The 20,332-nt window shown below is 36.6% G+C and overlaps 1 protein-coding gene across 1 annotated transcript in view; it reads left to right on the forward strand.

The window, feature by feature from the left end:
• Positions 1-7,526, forward strand: part of TSTD3 (thiosulfate sulfurtransferase like domain containing 3) — a 9,126-nt gene extending 1,600 nt beyond the window's left edge. The window contains exons 2-4 of the mRNA XM_007942275.1: positions 6,737-6,910; positions 7,005-7,164; positions 7,454-7,526. Of these exons, the coding sequence (XP_007940466.1) occupies positions 6,737-6,910; positions 7,005-7,164; positions 7,454-7,526 (407 nt within the window). The remainder of the gene's footprint in view (positions 1-6,736; positions 6,911-7,004; positions 7,165-7,453) is intronic.
• The last annotated feature ends 12,806 nt before the right edge of the window (positions 7,527-20,332 follow it).

Here is a 20,332-nt window from a genome sequence, read left to right on the forward strand (position 1 = left end):
ACCCACCAGCCACTCCTCGGAAGGAAGGTTGGGCAATCCTACTTCCGTAGTGATACTGCCTCGGAAACCCAAGGAGGGGTCACTATGAGTCAGGTGTGACTCGACGGTACACAACAACACCATTGAAAAAAGAGATAAAACAAAGCATTAAGTCTTCTTTTTAGCCCCTAAATCTATCTATATAATATGAACAGTTTCACAATCATTATGTTGTTGCATATGTACAAGTACGTAATATGTACAAGTATTTTACTACTATAGATACCTAGAAGTAAAATTGGTGAATAAAAAGGGGAGGTGACATGTACCATTTAACTGAGTCTTTAAGGAGGAAAAGAGTGCTAGGTAGAAATGAGGGGTAAAGATATTCCCTTCAGATGGATCAGTGTGTATAAATCATGAAGGAAATGTGGAAATAGGTATTTATTGATGGTAATTTATTATGCTATACATTGTTTAAACCTCACAGCAACATTAAGATGCTAAGCAATATTATTCCTATTTCACAAATAAAAAACTAAGGCCCAGTGAGGTTGAGTGAACTGTCCAGGGTCACAAGCTAAGAAGTGGCAAACCAGGATTTGAATTTAGGTTTATCTGAGTCTTAAAAGTGACTCTTTCCACTATAACAATATATTTAGAGCACACACTTTTTAATGTTGATTGGGGTGTAAGTTTACCGAGTAAATTAATTTTCCATACAGCAGTTCATACACATTAGAGCACACATACTTTTGATCTAGCTGGAAGACAGGGTAATTGGGGGTAGAGGAGGAATGGGGAGGAGGAGAAAGCTTTGGTAAATTATGTTGGTAAGGTGTGTTCAAGGGTCATATAGAACCTTACAGGTTGCACTTTATCCTGTAATGTAGACTGTGGGAAGTATCCATGTGAGGTTAAATGTATGAGTGTAAATTGCAGCTTATTCAAGGATTAGGCTCCAAAGGTGAAAATCATGTATAATCTGTGTTACTCCTGAAAATCCCCCAAGAGAACAAACAGTTTTTATTCAGTGTTGAAACAAATCACTGCTTGGTTGAGCACCAGATGAAGTGGTTGGTTAACAAGTGGAAGCCATGTTGTACAAAAAACACACTTCAAATAATAGAATCAGTGTGGAGAAGAGGCTTACACCATGTCAGGCTCAAGGCATCTGAGACTCATTAAGGGAACATGTTTGCTTCAGGCTTTTGCTCACTGAGTGGAAAGGCTGGGAATCTATTCTTCACTGATTACTTTTTTTTTTTTTTTTTTGCCCTGGAGTATAGTTGAATTAGAGTAAGTTAAATATGGGTTTGATGTGACACTACAAGGAAAATATAACTATCTTTGATTCAGTTACCTATGTTACTTGTTGAAATTGTGTATCTCCAAGGCTAAGTGCCAGAATCTTGAGTTTAACACTGTATTACAGCTTAAATTCTAAAGCACACTTGTTACGGAAGGCTGCGTCTACAGTAGGCACTCTAACTCCATTTTGAGTCTTGACATGAGTTCTTTCTCGACATTTGAGTTCTTTCTGACCATTAAATTAGCAATGTGGCTATCATGGACAAGTCCCAGACAAACCTAGAGAGAGCCAGTTTACCCTCAGGAAGAGTATGGTTGAAAGTAGACTATGTTTGCACAAAGAACTTGGGAACTTGCCTGGGTGTGTCCTTAATGAGTTACCGAAAATAGCCCCATGTTATTTAAATTAAAGGTTGGGGTCCTCGTACTGTCTTGTACCCACCTGGTGACTATGACTCAGGGCCGCATAGTCATAAGTCATGTCTGGATCACCACATAGCCAGGTGGTCAACCCCCTAAACCAACCCTGTTGCCCTTTTTAATCTTCAGTTGTGTGTATCCCCATAATGGTATACCCCTCCCCTTTGTCCTACCTATGACACTGATAAATTAACCTAACACCAGTCATGATCTTGTGATGATTTTCTTTGTACTCTAGCAAATATATGAACAACTTGACTATGATTCAGTAGACTCCATTTGGATTTTGTACCGTGTACAGGCAGATGGTTTCCCTCATCCTAGATGACTGTCTTTGTCTTGTCTAAAGCTTAGTAAAAGCATCTCTATAGAACATGTTTAAATATGGGGTCTTTTTTCCTTCAACACAACATAATAATAATAAAAATCTACCTACTATTACTTTAATTTTCCAGTTTCTAACAATGAGGAATAATAACAAGTGTGAATTCAGCCTGCTAATGCTTTATATTCTAGGAATTCATGAAATAGCTAATGAATGAGAAATAGTTTTATTCAAGCTGTTTTTAAAATCTAATTTTCTTGTAGAAAAAAGATTGACTTTTCAAATTTGAAGACGATGAGGAAACCTGTATTTTTAACTTTCACAGGTATTTCTTAATTTTTTCATCACGTTGTGTGGCAAGGAAAGATACATATGAAAACAGAAAAGTCTGGTTTTTATAAGAATATAAGGTATTTTTGCAACTTACTCTGCCTTTTCTTAATTTGTAACAGCTAATAGCATATATCCACCAGCCGCTTCTTGGAAGGAAGGTTGGGCAATCTACTTCCATAGTGATACTGCCTCGGAAACCAAGGAGGGGTCACTGTGAGTCAGATCTGACTCTACAGCAGTGGGTTGCATTTATTTTTAATAGCATATATTGGGAGCTCTGGTGCGGTAGTGCCTAAGGCATTTGATTGCTAACCAGAGGCTGGTGGTTCAAACCCACCAGCCACTCCTCGAAAAGAAGATAGGGCAATCTACTTCCATAGAGATACCACCTTCGAAACCCAAGGATGTGTCACTATGATTCGCAATCAACTCAACAGCAGTGGGTTTGGTTTTTTATGGTTGCCAAAACAATTGACTTTGGAGAGCTTAAGCTAAAAAGATGATTTAGTGGAAGGACCAGGAGAGTTCTCCAAAATCAAGAAGTAGCTAAACAATGAAGGTTTGGAACTTATGAATTGAATTGTACCCCACCCCCCTCAAACTAAATCCAAACCCCTATACTTGTCGTTATAATCCCATTTGGGAATGGGTTTTCTTTGTTGTGTTAATGTGGCAGTGTTAGTGCGGTGTTGTGGTTATGTGTTGTTATGTTGTTAAGTCAGATCTGACTCATAGCAACCCCTCTGTGGGTTTTTGAGGCAGTATCACTACAGAAGTAGATTGCCCAACCTTCCTTCCAAGGAGTGGCTGGTGGGTTTGAACCTCCAGCCGTCTGGTTAGCAGGCAAGTGCCTTAAGCACTACGCTACCAGAGCTCCTAGTGTTAGTGTGAGGTGTGTTTAAATCACTGTCTTTTGAGATACAGCAGCAAGCACAGATGGAGGAAGACAGATGCCCTGTGCCACACGAGATCTCCAAGGAACCAAGAAACAGAAGTTGAAAAGGGACAAAACCTTCCCCCAGAGCCAACAGAGAGAGAAATCCTTCCCATAGAGCTGGCACCCTGAATTTGGACTTCTAGCCTCCTAAACTGTGAGAGAATCAATTTGTTGTTAAAGCCACCCACTTGTGGTATTTCTGTTATAGCAGCACTAGATAACTAAGGCAGGACTGGAACCGGGGAGCTCTGAGTACCTCAGCAGTAACAGATGACTCTTTCGGGCACTGCCTTTATGGTGACTGCACCAGCCTCACTTGCTCTCTGTCTCCATTCAAGTTCAAAAATCCTGGGAATGAAACTCCGATTGTCTCCAGCTCAGTCTGGTCTCCAATCCTAGGTTAAGTCAGCAACCACAGCTGGGATATGGGGAGGTGGATGGGTAATGAACATGGTTATTTACGTAACGACCCTAAACTGTTTTCTTTAGAAGTTTACCTTGTTTTCTTTAACCTATTTTTTTAACATGGTCATCACAGAATATGGGAAAAACTTAAAAAGTACAGAAAAGAAAGTAAAAAATACCAATAATTCTACCACATATTTTTCTTTTAAAAATGAAGAGTAAAAATACCTAACCCCTCTAATGCTATTGAACATCTCCTTTTCTGTACTTATACAAATATATGCACACATTATATAAAACAAAAACCAAACTCACTGCCGCTGAGTCAATTCCAACTCATAGCAACCCCTCCTTGGGTTTCCAAGGCGTTATCTCTACAGAAGTAGAGTGCCCAGTCTTTCTTCCGAGGAGTGGCTGGTGGGTTTGAACCACCAGCCTTGTGGTTAGCAGTCAGCTCTCTTAGGCACTACGCTACCAGAGCCCCACATACTATATATATATGTGGGAAAATAAATGTGGATATGAAGGTGATAGTGTCTAATCTGATTCCAAGATTAAGAAGTTGTATAGGACTCAATAGGCACACACCATTAACTTATTATTTAAAAATAAAATTAAAATATACTTCTCTTTCAATTTATGTTTAGCATTTTTTTCAAATAGCTACTCAATTTTTAGGAAATAAGTATTTACCAAGTTGTTTGTACCTAACTACTTAATAAATAAAACCATTAGGGATTTGTCTTGGTTTGTGGACACTAAAAAATTTATGAAGACACTAAGGGTATCATGAACAAAGGAAGTTTGAGAATATCTGGTTTATACACATTGTTCACCAACTAGTTTTTACCAGTTAATACTGTATCTTGGATAGCTCACATTAAATACTTTATTGTATAAATGTACCACTTGTAATATAACCATTCCCTTATTGAAATTTTTTTAGATTGAGTTTGCCTGAGATCTTCTTCTGATTAGATTCATTTTTGGCAAGACTACTATAAAAATGTTATGTCCTTCTCAGTGCACCCTATCAAGGGGTACACAAAGTCTGTATGTCTTGTTCTGGTGATATTACCTTTGATTAACTGGTTAAAGTGGTATCTGTCAGATTTCTCCCTTTGTAATTAGGAAGACTCTTGTGGTTAGATATTATCCTGTTTCTCATACTTTCACCCAGTAAATCTAGCATCAAAATTCAGCATCTATCAATAGCCTACAACAAATATACCTACACCTCATTTATTGACTATCTTGTTATCTAACATTTCTCATTTACCACAGTAGTAAAGAATTTACTATCTGACTACTTTACACATTAACAATGTAAGCCTGGCAGTAACAATGGTGAAGTGCGAGGTGAGTAATGCTGGCTGTGATGGTTAATGTTAAGTGTCAATTTGGCTGGGCCATGATTCTCAGTGGTTTGGCCGTTATGTAATGATGTTGTCATCCTCCCTTTTCATATAATGCTGATTTTATCTTTTCTATTTTTAGAGCTTGTTTTATATTCAACGTTTCATTCTCCATTTACCATGTCCAACCCTAACCCAATCTCCTCCCCTCCCTAGCCTGTACCCCTCCCCCTGTGCCCTTCATATTTATGCACTCCTGTTTGTCCTGCATTTCCTCAGTTTGAGTGTTGGTTCTCTGGTGCCCCGTGGCCTATTGCTCTAAGGGATATATTACCATAGAGTATGTGGGTGTGTCATCCTGGGTTGAGTGGTTTGCATGTACATCTTGTTAACTTTTGGTCTGAGAACCAGCTCCTGGGAGTGTGTTTTATTCCAGGCACAGGATGTATTCTAGGGCCATAGTATTGGGGGTCTCACCAGATTTCATCTGACCAGTAATTCTAGGCATTGTTGAGTTTTTGGATTTTGTTCCACGTTTTCCCTCCCACTCGATCCAGGATCTCCAGATTTGATCCTTTCCTGAGTGGTTGGCATAATGCCCATTTTCACATAACAAAGTAATCTTTGAAAACTAAACATGTCAGTAAGTGAGGAGTGGGTTTATTCCTGGAGTGTTTGCCTAATCGTTTTCTATTTGTTACTCCATCTACATTCGTTAACTGGAATTCTGATGTAAGAAAAATGGTCCCTTCTCCCATTAATTTATTTAATGGTATCTCTATATCAGAATAGACCCATGGGTTTATTTTATTTTGTGGGTTATTAGCCAGTACTATATTATGATACCAATTATTTAATGGAGATAGAAACAGTGGTGGTAAGCACTTAAAAGTGTAGTTTAAAATGTAAGGTCTCCATATGTAACATATGGCTTATCTTTGTTTGCAAGAAGAAATGAAATTAAAATTTTATCAGTATTATAACTTGGATTAGGGTAAGAGTTACTAATTAGTTCTGTAATTCAGTTACCATGTACTGAATGGGTATATACAAACAACAACAACAACAAAACAAACTCAGTGCCATCAAGTTGATTCTGACTCATAGCAACTCCCATTGGGTTTCCAAGGCTATAAATCTTTATGATTTGCCTCATCTTTCTTGCGCAAGGTGGGCTGATAGATTCAAACCACTCACCTTCTGTTTTTAGGTTAGCAGTCAAATGCCTTTACCATTATACCACCAGAGCTCCTTGGGTATGTATACCAAAAAACCAAACCCACCGCCATCGATCAATTCTGACTCATAGTGACCCCCATTGAGTTTCCGAGGCCGTAAATCTTTACTGGAAGTAGGTTGCCCCATCTTCCTTCCACAGGGCAGCTGGTGGGTTTGGTACTACACCACTGGAGCGCCTTTGGGTATGTATAAGCTCCCCTCAATTAAGTGCTTTAGAGACAATGGACTATGGAGCTGGCACAAGGATAGCTGTTAGGCATCCAGGGCAGGATAGGCTGCATCCTACTTGAGTCAGGATGTGTGCAAAACACATGCATTGAATACATAGTTTAATAAAATTGGAACCAGTGGAAAAATTCCTTTAACCTATACTTTCTAAATACTAATAGCAATGTCATTTTGAAGATGCCTAAAATGTCTTATTCTTTACAGGTTTGAAGTCAAAAAATGGATGTTGCCACAATTTTTGTACTGCTGTTTCTAAAGATGTCACTTATAAGGAACTTAAAAACCTGCTGAATTCCAAAAACACTATGTTAATTGATGTAAGAGAAAAATGGGAAATTCTTGAATATGGAAAAATCCCTGGGTCCATCAATATACCCCGTAAGTGACTCATGTATTAAGCTTAAGCAGATATATTACTAGATATTATTTACTGGGTCCAAAATAAAATGAAATTCTTAACATTTTCTTTCAGTGGATGAGGTAGGGCAGGCTCTACAGATGAATCCAGGAGACTTCAAAGACAAGTACAATGAAGTCAAGCCATCTGAATCTGACAATCTAGTGTTTTCTTGTTTAGCTGGAGTGAGAAGCAAAAAGGCTTTGGACATAGCAATATCTTTGGGCTTTAACAGGTATGTATGTAGATGAAGCATGAAAAATAGAGTCAAGAATGTTTATTGCAATATTTCATATGTATTACATTTTTATTGGTCTGTTTAAGAATTTCTTATAATTACTATGCTAGTAATGGCAGAATAGTGAGACTAAGAGTCTATTGTTCCTGTATTTTCAATACAATCTATTAAATATGCTTAAGGCCTAAATGTGTGGTGAGTAGCCATAACACTATTTACTTTTAATCTTGTGTTATAAAGCAAAAAAAAATGTTGACAGGACAAACTACTTCATGTATGTTTTCAGTGCTCAACACTATGCTGGAGGATGGAAGGAATGGGTAACCTATGAATTTTCAGAGAACAAACAAGAAAATTGAATTGTGGAATATATGCTGGCTCTTTCCTTGTGTATGTGCAGCCTAAAATTATGGAATGAACAAAAGAAAAAAAATGTAGTCCTAGCACCACCAGGTAATGGCTGGCGAATTTTGTGTAAGTCATATAGATACTTGTTGAATCTTTTCCTCATTCATAAACTGAAAATACCATTTCCCCCTGCCTACTTCCAAAGGCAATTGAGGACTGTGATAATGTACATGACCTGCCATGGAAATATAAGGGTTAAGATTCTAGGTATTAATTTTTATGTTGTTTAGTTCAATAGTATTCCCAAAGACCAGGTTACTTGTGTTAACTAATCACAATGACCATTTATGTTAGTACAGCTTCTGTTCATCAGAGACTATAAATTGGACCAGTAGATTAACAAGCATTGCCCTTAAAAGAAAAAAAAAAATTAAGAATCTGGATCCAGAGAAGTAGGTGAAATTTGAACAAAGAAAATACATTAACAGTATATAAAATTATGGCAGTGGTATGATTTTCAATTAAAAATGTAATATAATCTATGGGGATAGTAAACAAAACAGTGTTTGCTTTTGTAGAGGAAGATTAACTGGAAAAGGCAAGGAAGGAACTTTCTATAGTTTTATTAAACTATGTATTCGATGCATGTGTTTTGCACACACTTTATATAGTGACTGAAATGTTCTGTATATCGACTGAGGTATTGGTACATAGGTATATTGTTTAACATCTGTGCTTGAATTATTTTCTATAAATAATTATACTTCAATTAAAAAATAATGAAAATAGAAAAAAAAAAAAACTTTAAATACAGATTATTCCCACTAGCATTGGCGTAGTGCCTAAGGCATTTGATTGCTAACCAGAAGGCTGGCAGTTCAAACCCACTAGCCACTTTTCAGAAGGAAGACTGGGCAATCTACTTCCATAGAGATAACACCTGAGAAACCCAAGGAGGGCTTGCTGTGAGTCGAACTGACTCTACAGCAGTAAGTTGAGTTGTTTTTGAGCATCAGTATATTCCTTTGAAATTATAAGTCCTGTACTTGTTAGTGTGCTAGTGCCCTGGTGGCAAAATAAACTTGTGCTTTCTTCAGCCTGTGCCTCTTCAGACCTGTTTGTAGTCTGATTCATGTGGTCATTCAGATCATGTAAGGCCTAGCAAACAACTATAAGGACTTGCTTTGTCCTAAATGAGGTGAAAAGTCATTGGAGAATTGGGAGTAGGGATGAGATGTCATCACTTTGAACTTCTGATATGTATATTCACATACACATACACTTACACACATTATATATGTGAAATCTATTTAAGGCATTAAAGAATTACTATGGTATTAAGGATTGGAAGGGCCACAGTCTCAGGAAGAAGAAAGTACAGATGATGGACTTGTCAACATATTGGGCTCATCAAGGAAGAGAAGCCCAGGTACATACATCAGACTTTTCGCTGGAACCCGATAGGCTATACCCTAGGAATAGAGGTGAACTCGAAATTGATGAATGCTTATACAAATTTAAGACCAGACTTGACTGTATGCACAGGGCGACAGCTTGGGAGGCAGGAGTACATGGGAGGGAAGGACACAGGGAAGAGATAACTATGGGAAGGAAGTGGGAGGGGAGTTGTTACATTGTGGGAAATTGCAGTCAATGTCATGAGGCAAAATGTATGTGAGCTGCTGTATGGAAAGTGAAGTTGCTCTGTAAACTTTCACCCAAATCACAATAATAATAATAAAAAAAAATTAAAGACCAGATTTGAATCAAGTAAATCCTTGAATGGATCAAGGTGATCTTCTTTATAATTTAAGGGCCTGCATAAGTAAATCCTCTCTGGAGAAATTAATCTAGCTAGAGCAGGGGTTCAGAACAGTAAATATTTTATAGGCTTGCAGGCCATTAGGTCCCCATTACAACTACTCACTTCTAATGTTTTAATGTGAAAGCAGCCATAGACTGTATGTAAATGAATGAGTATAGCTACATTCCAGTAAAACTGTACTTATGGCCACTTAGATTTAAATTTATTATCACTACAAATTATTCTCCTTTTGATTATTTTTCAACCATTTAAAAATATAACATTGTTTATATATATATTTTTGTTGTTGAGAATATGCACAGCAGAGCACACACCAATTCAACAATTCCTACATGCATAATTCAGTGACACTGATTACATTCTTCTGATTTTCACCCTCCTTTTGGGGTGTTCTTCCTTCATTAACATAAACTCACTACCCCCAAAGTTTTCTAATTATTTGAGTTGTTGTTATTGTCAATTTGATACTATAAAGAAAAGATAGATCTTAAAAGAGCACAATGTTCAAAGCAGACATCCTTTACTAATTAAGCTAAACTACTGTTTGGTTTTAAGAAGACTCCAGGGGATATTTTTGTTTAAGGCTTAATGATCATCACAGCGCAATAATTTTAGGTTCATGCAGCCTGTATGGTTCCTGAAAATCTGGATTCCATGAAAATTTGAAATTCTGTTCTGCATTTTTCCCTCTTTGATTAGGTTTCCTCTATAGAATCTTTGATCAAAATGTTCAGTAATGGTGGCTGGGCCCCATCCACTTCTTCTGGTCTCATGATAAAGGAGGCAGCTGTTCATGGAGGGAATTGGCCACACATTCCATTTCCTCCTCTTATTCCTGATTCTTCTTTCTTCTGTTGCTCCAGGTGAATAGAGGTCAATTGTTGTACCTTAGATGGCTGCTGTAGCAAACATTCTTAACTTGAGGGCCAGGCAAAAAGCAGTGACAGACGTTTGGTCCATAGGCCACAGTTTGTAGACTTCTGAGCGACAGTCACCAATTATCTGTACAATTTTTCATAACAATGTTCAGATTCTATCAAAACTTACCAGACACAGCAGTAAACAAGCACTTATAATTGAGAACTAAGGGTGAAAACAAAGAGACATAAGAAACAGATCCACAGATAAGCTAAATATTGGAGTCCTCGGACATAGTATAAAATAAGTATGATTAATATATCTAATAACATGAGAAAATAGAAAACTTTATCGGAGAAATGGATACTACAAAAACCATGAAGTGGAAATTCTAGAACTTAAAAATATAATAACTGAAACTAAAAACTCGAGCAGCTCAGACAATTGAGAGGATTCATGAAAATGAAAAAATGAGAGCTACATGTATTAACATGAATGAATCTCATGATGTTGAGAGAAAATGTAAATTGCAAGAAACATACACTGAAAAGTATAGTTTTAAAATGTGAAATTTCATACCATTTATTATTTAGGCATAAGTACATATTTAAAAAAAAAAAAAAAAAAAAACCTCATTGTCATTGAGTCGGTTCCAATAGTAACCCCTCCTTGGGTTTCCAAGGCAGTATCTCTATGGAAGTAGATTGCCCAATCTTCCTTCCAAATGTGCATATACAGTATTAGTATAAATAAATAATGAGAATAATAAATACCAATTTAGATGGTGGTTTCCTTTGGGAGTAAGGGGGAGGAACACTGGAGGCTTTAACATTTTATTTAATATGTTTGGTGGGTAAACAAGTTTTTTTTTTAAATAACCTTTTATATGTATCAGATAGGAACTATTATAATTCCCACTAGGATACACTTAAACAAGATTCTATAATACATTTGGATTCCTGATACATTTTTTTTAAAGAAAAAAATATTGATTATGAACAGTGTATTCTATTTACCTAATTATAATTGTACATACACTTTTTTGAACAAGCAATGGGCTAATGAACTAATTGGAATTATTTTCTATACTAGGTCAAACAAATTGTAAGTTATTCTGAAATAAAAATTTGACAGTCTGATATCCTGTATGTCTGAAACAGCAATGACTTGTAAAATAAAACTCTGTTGATTAAACTATTACTGGAATGCAAACAGAAACCTGTATACCAATGTTCAATGTAGCACTATTCACAGTAGCCAAAAAGTGGAAACAACTTAAATGTTCTTCAACAGAGGAATGGATAAACAAAATGTTGCATTTATACAGAATGGAGTATTACTCAGCCACAATATGGGATGAACCTAGAAAACATGCCCTGTGAAATAAGTCAGGTACAAAAGGACAAATACTGTATAATCTCACATATATGAGATAAGCAGATATATAGAAAACAAAGGTTATTACTGGTTACCAGAGGTGGTAAGGAGGGGAATTTCTGCATAGGGGCTACTGAATTTATGTTAATGGTGGTGGAAAAATTTGGAAAAGGATAGTGGCAATGGCTGCATAATATGAAAAAGATAATGTCACTGAATTTTACATGTAGAATTTCTTGAACTGGCAAATGTTTTGGTGTGTCTGTTTTTATCACACACACATGCACACACAAACCTTTACTAATAATGTCTGTGGTATCAGATGCTACATTTAAAAGGTGAACATATAGACATGATTTAATGTATCTTTTACCAAGTGGCTGTTTTACTTCAATCATGGGAGAATATTACTTTTACTTTGATAATACAAGGGTAAAATTCTGGTAGCATAGTGCCTAAGGCACTTGACTGCTAACCAGAAGGCTGGTGGTTCAAACCCACTAGCCACTCCTTGGAAGGAAGGTTGGGCAATCTACTTCCATAGTGATACTTCCTCGGAAACCCAAGGAGGGGGAGGGATCACTATGAATTGGGTCCAACTCGATGGCACACAACAACATGAGAAAATAAGATTAAATTCTTAAATTCTGTATATACTCTGCACCACTTCTCTGAAGCATTAGTTGGAAAATACAGCCATGGTGATAGAAATGATGCTGGAGATCACATGACAGAATCTTGCAAGACCAGATATTTACTCATTGCATATACCTTCTTTGAACAACATAAACAGTGACTATACACATGGAACTTACCAGAAGGAATACACAGGAATCAAACGGACATTTGTGGAAAGAGACAATGGAGCAGCTTAATATCATCAATCAGAATCAGCGCAGGGTCCAACTAAAGAACAGACACATCAATGCTCATATCGAAGTTCAAATTGAAGGTAAAAAAAATTAAAACAAGTCCATGAAAGCCAAAACATGACCGTGAAAAATCCCACCTGAATTTAGAGACCATCGCAAGAATAAATATGATGCATTGAATACCAATGTCTTGAAGACAAGTTGTGAGATGACATCATACATGAAGAGAGCTAAAAATCATTAAAAAAACATGGAAGAAAGAAAAGACCAAAATGTATGTCAGAAGAGGCTCTGAAACTTGCTCTTGAACATAGAGTAGCTAAAGCAAATAGAAGAAATGGTGAAGCAAAAAAGCAGAACAGATTTCAAAGAGCAGCTCAAGAAGACAAAGTATTATAATGAAATGTGCAGAGACCTGAAGCTGAGAAAATTGATGAAAAAATTCAATCCTTGAATTACAATACTGAAGGAATCTATGGACAAAATGTGAATGACATGAGAAGTGTCAAAAGATGGAAGGAATAGAATTGTAGTACCAAAAACTGATTGATATTCAACCATTTCAAGAACTGATGACACAGAAGGAGGAAGTTTCTCTAGGAGTAAGGACAAGAAGGGAAAAGGAAAAGATGAATTTTAATAAAGTATTATATTTGCAGTGGATAATTACTGCGGATAAGTGGGCATTAGCAAAAAAAAAAAAAAAAAAAAGTCTCCAGGAATTGCCAGAATGCCAACTGAAATGTTCCAACAAATGAATGCAATGCTGGAGGTGTTCACTCATCTATGCCAAGAAATTTGAAATTTAGAAGACAGCTACCTGGTCAACCAACAGAGACAGATCCATATTTGTGCAAATCCCATAGAAAGATGATGCAACAGAATGCAGAAATTATCAAACAGTATCATACAAATGTAAAATTTTGTTGGAGTTAATTATAGTTGCAGCAGTACATCAACAGGGAACTAACTGTCAGAAATTTAAGTCAGGCTTAGAAGAGGATGTGGAACAAGGGGTATCACTGCTGATATCAGATGATCTTGGCTGAAAGCAGAGAATACCAGAAAGATGTCTATCTGTGTTTTATTGACTATGCAAAGGTATTTGACTGTGTGGATAATAAATTATGAATAACATTGCAAAGAACAGGAATTCCAGAAAAGTTAACTGTACTCATGCAGAACCTGTCCATAGACCAAGAGGCAGTTGTTCGAACAGAACAAGGGGACACTACATGGTTTAAAATCAGGAAAGGTGTGCATCAGGGCTGTATCCTTTTTACCATACTTATTCAGTCTGTGTGCTGAGCAAATAGTCTGAGAAGCTGGACTACATGAAGAAGAATGCAGCATTAGAGTTGGAGGAAGACTTGTTAACAGCCTGTGATATGACACAGCCTTGCTTGCTGAAAGCAAAGGGGACTCAAAGCACTTACTGATGACGATCAAAGACTATGGATTACACCCCAACATAAAGAAAACAAAAATCTTCACAACTGGTCCAATAAGCAATATCATGATAGAGACAAGATTGAAGTTGGCAAGGATTTAATTTTACTTGGATCCACAATGTCCCTAGAAGCAGCAGTGAAGAAATGAAGACATATTGTGCTAATCTCCTGTAAAAGATCTCTTTAAAGCATTAGAATCAAAGATATCAATTTGAAGACTAAGGTGTGCCTGATCCAAGCCATAGTATTTTCAATAGCCTTATATGCATGCAGAGCTCTGGTGGCATACTGGATAAGGCACCTGACTGCTAACTGAAAGGTCAATGGTTCAAACACATCAGCCACTCCACAGAAGGAAAACGGGGTGATCTACTACCGCAAAGATTTACAGCCTTGGAAACCCAGTGGGGGTTGCTGTGAGTCAGAAATGACTCTATGGCAGTGAGTTGGTTTTGATTTTTTTGGTATATGCATGCAAAAGCTGGACAATAAGGAAGACTAAAGAAGAACTGATGCCTTTGAATTATGGTGTTAGTGAAGAATATTAAATATACCGTGAACTGTCAGAAGAACAAACAAATCTTTGAAGAAGTACAGCCAGAATGCTCTTCAGAAAGAAGAATGGCGAGACTTTGTTTCATGAACTTTGGGCATGTTATCAGGAAGATCAGTCTCTGGAGGACATCATACTTGGTAAAGTAGAACCAAACCCACTGCTGTGGAGTCGGATCCAACCCACAGCGACCCCTCCTTGGGTTTCCGAGGCAGTATCACTATGGAAGTGATTGCCTAACCTTCCTTCCGAGGAGTGGCTGGTGGTTTTGAACTGCCAGCCATCTGGTGAGCAGTCAAATGCCTTAGGCACTATGCCACCAGAGATTCTTGGTATAGTAGAGGGTCACCAAAAAAGAGGAAGGCCCTTCAAGGGGATGCATTGCTACAGTGGCTACAATCACGGGCTCAAATATAGCAATGAGTGTGAGAACGGAGCAGAACCAGGCAATATTTCTTTTGTTTTCTTGTACAGAAGGTTGCTGAGTCAGAACCAACTTGGCTGCACCTAACAGTAACACAGGCATTCTACATCCTTTTAATAATACAACTGAAGGAAGTGGTGGCATAGTGGATAAGGCATCTGGCTGCTAGCCAGAAGGTCAGCGGTTCAAACCCACCAGCTGCTTTGTGGAAGGAAGATGGAGCAATCTACTTCTGTAAAGATTTACAGCCTTGGAAACCCAATGGGGGTTGCTATGGATTGGAATAGACTTGATGGTAGTGAGTTCTTTTGTCCCAGAGAAAGTGGCAATAGGACAAACTCAAGAGTTCTGAATTACTTGAAATATATCAGGTTTCCTTCATTCACATCATCTTTCTTATCTGCCTTGTAATCTCAGTGAAGTCTCTTGGACTTTCTGATAAAACACCCTTTTGTTATCATGTATATGCCATAGAAATACTGGATAAAAATAGGATCAGCAGCTAATCTTTGAAAAATATTGTTTTATTAAAGTCAAAAAACTGAATGCTTCTCCCACCAGAGAGAAAACTACTTCTAAGAGGATAGCTATTTACTAATGGAAAAAATGTAATTTTATCACCACCACTTTTAAGTGGTACAAGTTTCTCCAGGAGTAAGGACAAGAAGGGAAAAGGAAAAGGAGATGAATTTTAATAAAGTATTATACTTGTAGAATATGTGTATCCAAGTGGGGATAATAGTTCCTACCTCATAGTACTATTTTGAAGATTAAATTGGATATGATATGTATCAAAAAATTATGCTGTTGCTATCATTACTGTATGAATCCCTACCCTGGTAACTGTTTGTAAGTAGTTGATATTTTGGGTTGCTGTTTGCATTAATTTAGCATTAATGTACAAAGAAGGAAGGTAAAACTTCCAACTAAACATTGAGGGCAGGAATGCAGTGAGACCCCTTACTGAAAACAGCAAAATTAATCCTTATCTCTGAATACTGAGATAAGGAGTCCCTCTGCTTACTAAGAGCTCTGACAGCCTAGTTCATATCCTAGACAGGAATCCAGAAGACACCTCTCTGGAGCAACTGACCACCCCAAAGAAAAACATTTAAGAAAATGATTGGAGGTAGAAGGGATGGCTGATGAAAAGTCCGGTTGCTCCCTTACTCTACAGTGAAGTCCTCCAATTGAAAAGTCCTACTCATTAGGCACAAACATCCTCTAATTAGCTTTCTCTGTGCTTCTCAAACATGAAGGATCCTGACACAATTAAGGCAAGATTATGACTTGGAGGACTATGACCAAACCAGACAGAAAAAAGGAACTTCAAGGAAAAGGTGTTAATATAGATAGCAAAGAAAACTGAAACAAATCTAATGTCAATGTCTTTAGAACGAGATCTCACTATACTATCAAAAAAGAAAAAGGAACTTGCAGAGATAAGAACTATTGGAAACTGGAAATAGCAGAAATAACTCAAGGGTTGCAAGAGAAAACTGAGGAAATTCTCTCAGAAACTCAGTGAAAGATAGGAAATAAAGTGGAGGGTTACACCAGTAAATTCAACATTCTATAAAGGATCCTAAAAGGAAAGAACAGAGAAAATGGAAGAAAGGAAGTATCAAAAAATTACATAAGAAAATACCCTGGAACAGAAGGGTATGTATTTTCATATTGAAAAGGTCAAGTTCTCAGCACAAAGAATGAATAAAGCCCAATACCAAAGTACATCACAGTGAAATTACAGAATACAATAAATAAAAAGATCTTAAAGTCCTCAAGTTTAAAAATTATAGATTTCATACAAAGAAATGAGAACCAAAATGGCATTGGATTCCTCAATACCCACCTACTGCCATCAAGTTGATTTTAACTCATAACGACATTATAAGGCGAAGTAGAACTGCCCCATAGGGTTTCCAAGGCTGTCAATCTTCATAGAAGCAGACTGCTTCATCTTTCTCCTGCAGGGAGGCTGGTGGGTTTGAACTGCCAAACTTTTCGTTGGCAGCTGAATGCTATTAACTATTGTACCACGAGACCTTCTTTGGATTTTTTAATACCCAACAGTGAAAATTAGGATGCAATGGAGTAATGTAAATTCTATATTTAGTCAATTCTATATTTAGTTCTATATTTAATTCTGTATTTAGCTCAAGTGACAGCAAAATTCTCATGATATGCAAATCTCAAATTTACTTCCAGTGCACTTTATCCTCAAGAAAAAATATACAAGATGTAGTGTACCACCAGAGCTCCCATTACAAGATGTACTCCATCAAAAGAAAGGCATAAACAAGCAAAGAAAAACATGTAAATTCCCTATATTTTGAATAACACCACAAGCAAAAACGAAGTTCCAGTATGATCAATTCTACACTGACAGCTGTGCTGTTTGACCTAGGGAGAAGCTGGTCCAAACTGGATGATGAAGGATTCCAGGAAAAATGACTTCCTGAGAATGAGTCATTTGGGGCAATAAGTGAATAATGACCATGATTCTGGGCGAAATATTAAGCTACAAAGTAAATGGCAAATTATTACCAAGGTAATTACTACTTCCAGAAAAACAAAATTATTCTGTAAGAAATGTAATCACAGTATACTATGTAATATAATATCTATCTAATATAGGAGCTCTGGTAGTATAGTGCCTAAGGCACTTGACTGCTAACCAGAAGGCTGGCGGTTCACACCCACCAGCCATTCCTTGGAAGGAAGGTTGGGCAATCTACTTCCATAGAGGTACAGCCTAGGAAATCCAACGAGGGGTCGCTATGAGTCGGGTCTGACTCGAGAGCACACAACAACATCTACTATGTAAATATTGAATACAAATCTAAAAAACTTGTACAACTAAACTGGGAGGACAATGAAAATGCACATCCCAGTGTAGGTCTGGGTTGCGGGTAACATAGGTGAGGTGTTTGAGAAAGCAAAATTTTCATCTCCCATAACAGTAAGTTAATAGAGAATATTTATAATAAAAAAGATAAAAAAGAAATGGGAGCATAAGCAAAGGAAAAATATGGTTAAGTGTTGAAAGCACGGGCCCTGGAGCCTATGTCCAGGTTTTAATGAGAATCTAATTCTAGCTCTGCCACTTAATTGACTCATGACTTGGGTAAGTTAAACCTTTCTGTTCTTGAGTTTCCTCACCTCTAAAATGACTGACTTTTTTAACTGCAGAGAGCTTAGAACTTGCACATAGGTGCTCAATAAATGCTACAATTATAAGCTTGTTATTTGGAATATGGAAGAAAACAGCAGAAAAATAACTAAAAGTTGAAAATGATTGCCTCAGGAAAGCAAGAATGAGAGATGAGGGGAATGTTTTCCTTATGATGCCTTACAGCAGTGCTGTCCAACAGAATTACAGGCATACCTCGGAGATATTGCAGGTTCAGTTCTAGACTGCCACAGTAAAATGAGTGTCATAACAAAGCAAGTCACACATTATTTGGTTTTCCAGTGCACATAAAAGTTATGTTTACACAGTACTGTAGTTTATTAAGTATGCATAGCATTAAAAACTTTTGAAATACTTTGAGAATTACGAGAACAGGATAGAGAGAAATGAAGTGAGCACATGCTACTGGATAAATGGCGCCAACAGATGTGCTCCATGCAGAGTTGCCATGAAACTTTAATTTGTGAAAAAGCAGTATCTGCAAAGCACAATAAAGTGAAGCACCATACAACGAGGTATGCTTGTATAATGGCAAGCCACACAAGTGATGTTAAATATTTTTACATTTAAGAAAATAAAAAACAAACAAAACCAAGTGAAATTAATTTTGTTTTATTTAATCCCATGTATCCAAAATATTATCATTTAAAACATGTAATCAATATAAACAAATTAATGAGATATTTTACATTCTTTTTGTACTAAGTATTTGAAGTCCAATGTGTATTTTTACATTTACAGCACATCAATTCAGACTATCCACATTTCAAGTGTTCAATAGCCACATGTAGCTAATGGCTATCATACTGGACAGTGCAGCCTTATGGTAGGTAATATTTGATTTTTACAAACAATACATATCATCACCAGCTGCTTATCACAGAAAGAGACAACCAGACAGTATATGCCTCCTCATGAAAGACTACACCACCATTTAATACAGTAGTCTGCCAAAAATAAAATCAAACAAACCTAAATCTGATCAAGTCTCTCGATTCAATTACTAATTTACAGAAAATACAGAGAAATGAACACGTTAAATGCTATTTAATGGATACAATCAGCAAAATCTAGATGGTGGGAAACTCCTAGTAGACAAGCAAATCCGTTTTTTCCAGAATAAATTACAAGGGGAATTTGAAAAATGAGATGGCGGAAAAGTCCATGAATTAAAAAAGATTTAAATGATGTATCAATGAATTGCAATGGATGGCCATTATTTAGACCCTGCAACTATTTAACAATTTTTTTTTATTATTTATGTAACAACTGAAATTTGAACACTGAATATTTGATATTAGCAAATTATTTTTACTAATTCTTTTTTTACATACAATAAAGCTTTTACATTTTTTTTAAAGCCATTATCCTTTTAGGGCAATGTACTGAAATATTTATGGATGAAATAATATCTAGGATTTACTTTAAAATAATATGTAAGTAGGGAAAATTAGTAGAAGGTTAGATGAAGAAATTTGCCATGAACTGATAATTGGTGATGCTGACTGATAAGAGTACATCGAGTTTCATTGCACTATTTTATCTACTCATATATATGTTTTAAATTTTCCACAATAAGAAATTGGGAAGAAAACTACCAGGCATATGTACTAATTTTAAAAATAACAAAAACTTTAAAAGATTATAGGTAAGCTGAAAGGAAAAATTAGTGTTAAGTCAATGATTGTGATATATGATGACTTTGCCCTTCCAACTCAAGCCCAACCTAATTCCTTCAGACCTGAGGAGAGCTTTTCTTTAAAAAAATTTCTTATCCTGTCATAACCTCCTCCATTGCAGAGAGTCGATTCTGACTCATAGTGACCCTACAGGACAGAGCAGTACTGCCTCAGAGGATTTCCAAGGCTGTAATCTTTATAGCAACAGACTACTATTATCTTCCTCCTACAGAGTGGCTGGTGGGTTCAAACTGCTAAACTTTTGATTCGTAGCTGAGTGCTTAACCACTGTGCCACCAGGGCTTCTTGCCAAACTATTAATAAGTTTTATTTTAATATGTATCTAAAGGAAGGACCCTCAGAAAACAACATAAGGCAGATCCAAAAAGATAATTCAAGACACTAGTCAATATGGCTGGAGAACTTACTTTTATTCTTGCAGTTTTTTTACTAGGAAGTCAACATTTAATAATTCATCTTTCACAATTAATTTATAGAAAAAAATTAATCCTTAAATTGAACATAAACATCCTATGACTTCAAATCTTATTTATTACTCTCCTTCAAGTCTGAAGAAAATGATTT

This window comes from Orycteropus afer, unplaced genomic scaffold (assembly GCF_000298275.1).
Source record: "Orycteropus afer afer isolate SDZICR_OR568_19922 unplaced genomic scaffold, OryAfe1.0 scaffold00087, whole genome shotgun sequence".
NCBI classification, from domain to species: domain Eukaryota; kingdom Metazoa; phylum Chordata; class Mammalia; order Tubulidentata; family Orycteropodidae; genus Orycteropus; species Orycteropus afer.